The sequence below is a fragment of the Ostrinia furnacalis genome, unplaced genomic scaffold (assembly GCF_004193835.3).
Source record: "Ostrinia furnacalis isolate ACB-3 unplaced genomic scaffold, ASM419383v2 OfSCF2773, whole genome shotgun sequence".
Classification (NCBI taxonomy): domain Eukaryota; kingdom Metazoa; phylum Arthropoda; class Insecta; order Lepidoptera; family Crambidae; genus Ostrinia; species Ostrinia furnacalis.
The window spans coordinates 5,638-11,135 of record NW_021133012.1 but is presented as its reverse complement, the minus strand read 5'-3'; the positions used below and the strand labels follow the sequence as shown (position 1 = coordinate 11,135).

Here is a 5,498-nt window from a genome sequence, read left to right as displayed (position 1 = left end):
GTCAGAAAAATTATGCGCATTTTAGAAAAGATGGGCGTTAGTGTGCGGCGAAAAAATATTTGCAGAACGTGCATCCCCTTTAACTGGTAAAAATACAAAGGATGTAGTAGGTCCAAAAATACCCCAGACTCAAGAATATGTATGACATCGCGAGCGACGAAATTTATGCGAGGAAGAGCCCGTCACCTGATGTGTATTTATTGCCGCATCTGTATAAGGTAAATGTAAAGTACACGTGGCACTTAATTTTGGAACATTCTATATTTAAATAGATAGATATATGGTTTATTTGCAAAACACATTGACACATAAGAAGCAAATAGTTAGAATCTAACCTAACCTAACTGTTAGATTAATAAACACAGGAGTAGCAGGAAAGACATTACAGGGAGCAAAAAAGAAAATCCTGTGTGCCGCAGCGATGCAAAAAAGCAGAGAGCTCAGTGTAGATGTTACAGGAAATGTATGAATTCTAGGAATTGTATACTATTCCTAGGAAATGTATACTATTCCGAAGCTACTTAGGAAATGTATAAAATATTGCTTCAGAGATTTTTTAATACGCACATATCCTAGGAAATGTATACTTTTCCTAGGGATTTTATAGAATTCCAATATTGTATTAGGAAATGTATAAAACTAAGCGGCACAAGCGCGGTCGCGTGATCGGGTGCCCCTCAGTATGGCTAAAAGTTCATTTAGCCAAACCACATTGGCCGATAGGTACTTTTAACTCATAATTATTATTGTTTAGTTTGACAGTTGTTTTCGCACTATTATACTTTGGTCGAAAAAAATATTTGCCTAAAATTTATTGGCATACCTTTCTTTCGGCATCACGCATATTACGCTGAAGTATTGGAAATCCCTAATTTTAACATATCTTTTATTAAACTATTATTGGCATGAAGGTTTTAGTACTCCTGTAGCTGGATAACAAAGTCTCGGTTAGGTTAGGTTAGACTTGCGACCTTACACATACACAGCTGCCGCGGCGCGCCATTTAAGTTTCGGGGAACAAAAAGTGGCGTAATAAAAAAAATTTTGTGTAAAAAAAATATCTTAATTACATTTCCGATTGATGTTTAGGAAATGTGTAATTTTCCTAGGAAATGTGTCTAATATAATTACCATCATACATTTCCGGGTGATTTTAGGACTTATACACAATTCCTAGGAATTGTATACAATGACGGATTTCATACATTTCCTGTAACATAGACACTGCTCTAAAAATGAGCAGAACACTGATTTTCAGCTCTTTTTGAAAAAAATAAGGAAGACGCACGAGAATGGTAGAGAATAAGGTGGTGAAAATGTTTATACAGGTTATGATTGCAGAACTATAGTATTTACATAATATTTGGATCTGAACCTTGAGGTTGGAAGTTATGGGAATTATTTTGTTTATATTCGTCAAATTAACTAATTAATTAGTGAATGTAATTAGAGACTTTTTTTATTAAAAATGCTCGGAAATTAATTATTAATAATCTATTTTCAAATGGAACTTTATGTACAAAATTATTAATACTAGTTAATCTAGAAACCACTGTATACGTTATCAATTTGCTAGTCAGATAAAATAGGTAGGGTAAACCGTATAGCTATTGCCCACTTAAAGATTTCAAACACATGAAGATGAAAAATTAAAGAAAGTACTATAATTATCGACCATTTATGACTTTTTTCTTATAACTCAATAAACTGTTAAACAGAATATTAACAGTTTTTAGTTAAAACTTACGTAACTTAGAAAATATTGAAATAAATTTAAAATCCTCCAAAAAGTACAGTCATTGCCCATTACTTACACTAATTGCCCACATCAAAGCACAGTAATTGCCCAGTATCTTAAAACAAAATAATCAATTTTAAAATGACAAAATAGGCTTTAAATAAACAAAACAAAACATTAAACTTAAATTCTAGTAGTACAGTCTTCAAAATTTCAAAATAAATTGCGTTTGGCCTTATTAACATATTATCAAATATTTCTTGAGCTGATGTTGATGAGTCAGAATCGGTAGAGACAGAATCATCTACTTCAAAACATAGATGACGCAAAAATTTGAATTTTATATGTAAATTTTATATGTATTTATTTTTTTATCTTCTTTGATATCAGTTCAAGTGGTTGCTCAGAATGTTCAATTAGCTGTTGGTTATTCTTCCCTAAAGTTGTATCTATTTCCTTACAATTAACATTTTCACTAGTAGATTTAACGTAGGATTTTCATTTTTTGTATTTGCGTTTGAATTTTTATCAATTTTTTCAAGCCAAACCATATTTTTCAGCAATTTATCTTGTAGATAAATTGTTGGATACATCTTGTACAGCTTCGATCGCTTTTTGCAAATTTTCTATGCTATATTGAACTTTTGGAGTCTTTGGCATACTGAAAATGAAACATTAAAAGCCATTTCAATATTTATGCCTGTAAATTGCAAAACAAGTCTAGCAATGAGCAACTTAAACACTGCTACTGCATGGTGGCAACACTCTAATAATAATTGCCCTGGGCAATAACTATACATTAACATATGGCAATAACTGAAATGATGGTGGGCAATAACTAAAAATATACAGATTTACGTGCAGTGATTACCCACCGTTAAAATGACCGTTAGAAATCAAATTTTATCAGTTATTTTCATTGACAAAAGAGGAAACACTTATAATTTCATCATAACTATACACCATTAGTTGAATATTAAATAACTTGCAAAAAAAATTTAACCTCTAAGAAAGTAATTCCTTAGTAAAATTGTTAAAGTCTTTACCTGTTTGAGTAACATTTTCACCCGTCTTGACAAAATCCGTCATAACTGTTTTTTTTAGTGTTTCCTATTGTAAATTTTAAATCTACTGTACATTGATCTCGGAGCCATCTACTTAGTAAATTCAAATCTAACTAGAGTGATTCAAAGTCAGCTCCTGACAATATTATTCTTAAAGCGGGCAATCACTACCAGTGGGCAATCACTCTCTGGTTTACCCTACTATGTTTTTAGAGTTATCCCACTTTTTATACTGTTCTTTCTGAAAATTACAGCTACTCTTGATTTCTCTGTTCGTTTATCTGCTACAAGTATTATTATGAAGTCTATAGTTCTATATCAAACTTTTCCACAGGCAGGGGAGGGGCGCAAAATCTATACCGTCCCATTTTCTTCAAATTCTTGACCTTCGCGATTGCAGCCTTCAGCTCTTCTTCTTTCGGTATCTTTTCTCTGCTCAGCAAATCTATGAAATTTAACCGCAGTCTACAGTCGTAAGTCAACACGAATTTTTCGTTAATCGGTCGGTAAACCTGAGCGACATACCCATCGATATCACCTAACACTGATTTAGGATCCAATAAGTAAAATTTGGCTCTCGTACCTCCAACTATCATACCATCAATTAGAGTGCTAGAGTCTTTAACTCTTACTGGATTCTCATCGATATTATAAGGCGCCGATTGGTTGTTATACTTTTGCTTGTAGCTGGCCATTTCTTCTTGAGTTGGCTTAGTAAAGTTGATCCTATTGCAGTACTCGGTCCGAAAATCGAGAGATGGAGTGAAAGACACAACCTTGAACCATTGTCCAAGCATCAATTCACTGTTGAATAATACTTTGTTGGTTTTTTTGTTCACACACTGTTCGTCAACATCACTGAGGGTTGATATTTGATGCACGAATAGAATTAGAAACAAACTAACGCATTTGTTGTTTGAATTGTTCCCCATCGCGATGTGAGTAGGTACAGCGGTTGCAAACTATTAACTGGTCTGTGTCAAGTTTGATTAAATTGTAGAGTTCAGAGTTAACCCTTTCTAACCTTTCCATGAGTATTCTTGAATGATTTATATTATTATGGTACTCACAATGGCACATCCAGCGAAACAAAATGGCGAGCGTCTTATTTCGTTGTACTACAGGTTATATTGCGACAAAAATGTTTAATGTGATGTGCTGTAGACTGTATCTTCATTATAAAACCTGAATCACATCAAATACTTTTTTTTAATAAGGAGGGGTGTTCTCGTATCGTCTAGAAAAGGGATAAACATAGGATAAAAGGGAAAAAATACTTACTTTTAGTACCTACGAGTTCTTATGCAGAATCACATGCCCCAGTGGCATTTCAATCCCTAACCACGGTTGTTAATAGTTAAACTCTCATTAAAAATATGCATTGGTCATTTGAGCCCTAACCTCATTAACAGGTTAAGATTAGTGGCGAGTCAGTGACCAGGTCACAACTGATAACTAGATAGATAGCGAGTTTTAACTGGATACAACTGATAAGTACGAGAGAATTCTTATCTTGAGTTAGTAACATTGTTATGAATCACCCTTTTTACCCAACTTACGTATGAGTGGTATCATTTAGCGCGCACCTCCAAAGAAGGATTGGAATTCAGATACGTATTTACTTTAATTTCTCTTAACTTTATTACCATTTATACAAAAGCTCCACAAAATACGAAAATAGGGTTAACATAATACCCTTCTAATCCTATAATTACGTAATTCCACACAAAAAGCGCAAAAACGGCAACAAAGCTTATTATTTCGAGATTTGGATTCCCCAAAATGGGGAAATCACCCCAAAATGCGCACGCGCCGGCAATCCGATAATAAGATGTTTGACGGATCGTGAATAGTTGTCAATCACAGCGCTGACACCGTTATTGATGGAAAAACTGAAAAAATAACACATCTGCCGGTAATTATGAATAAATAAATTGCCAAACGATAAACTGTTCATGTTTTCGGTTGACAGTGACCGTGGGTTACATTCTGGGTGAGATATGTTTTTAATATGAATATTCAAACGATGTTGTATTGTAGGCTCATGTGACTTATCTTATTTTTTACTAGCGGACGCCCGCGACTTCGTACGCGTCACAGAGCATGGAATCGACGATTCTGTGGTACGCGTGGACCTTGTCTTACCCCCGTTAAATATCATGTTGATAGATGGCGTTTCACGGCTTCCCCCGCATGAATATTTACGAACGTCAAAAACAGTAGTTTGTCCAGCGCTATAGATGATTTTACCCAATGACGTTAGATGGCGCTTTTTAGACACGTCTTATTTATTTATTGAAATTATTTGTCACATATCGTCATAAATTATAGCCTATATGTTAATCTGGGTTAAACAATAATGCTGTAAAGTTTCAACAAAATTCATTCAGTAGTTTTTGCGTGAAAGAGTAACAAACATCCAGACATCATGACATCCAGACACCCAAACTTTCGCCTTTATAATATTAGTAGGATAGTAGGAAGAATTCACCTAGTTCTAACAAATACTGCGTAGGGTTGAACAATACTAAAGTGTCCCACATATGACATTGACAGGAGGTCTCTCTATCTACTGGCTTATTAGTTTAAATTTCTATCACTTGACGTTTCAAAGTCATTAGTAGAACTACTATACTCGTCTAGCTCTTGTCAGAACTGCCAAATCATCAAACATTTTAACTGATTTCAAAAAATCA

The 5,498-nt window shown here is 34.2% G+C and overlaps 1 protein-coding gene across 1 annotated transcript; it reads right to left on the bottom strand.

The window, feature by feature from the left end:
* Positions 1-3,035: 3,035 nt before the first annotated feature.
* Positions 3,036-3,739, bottom strand: LOC114356308 (uncharacterized). Its single transcript, XM_028309400.1, has one exon. The coding sequence runs from the start codon at positions 3,732-3,734 to the stop codon at positions 3,108-3,110; it is 627 nt and encodes a 208-aa protein (XP_028165201.1). The 5' UTR covers positions 3,735-3,739; the 3' UTR covers positions 3,036-3,107.
* Between the last annotated feature and the right edge of the window lie 1,759 nt (positions 3,740-5,498).

Bases quoted from the DNA above. Each gene is read 5' to 3' on its own strand.
- LOC114356308 (XM_028309400.1), bottom strand. From the start codon at position 3,734: ATGGGGAACAATTCAAACAACAAATGCGTTAGTTTGTTTCTAATTCTA.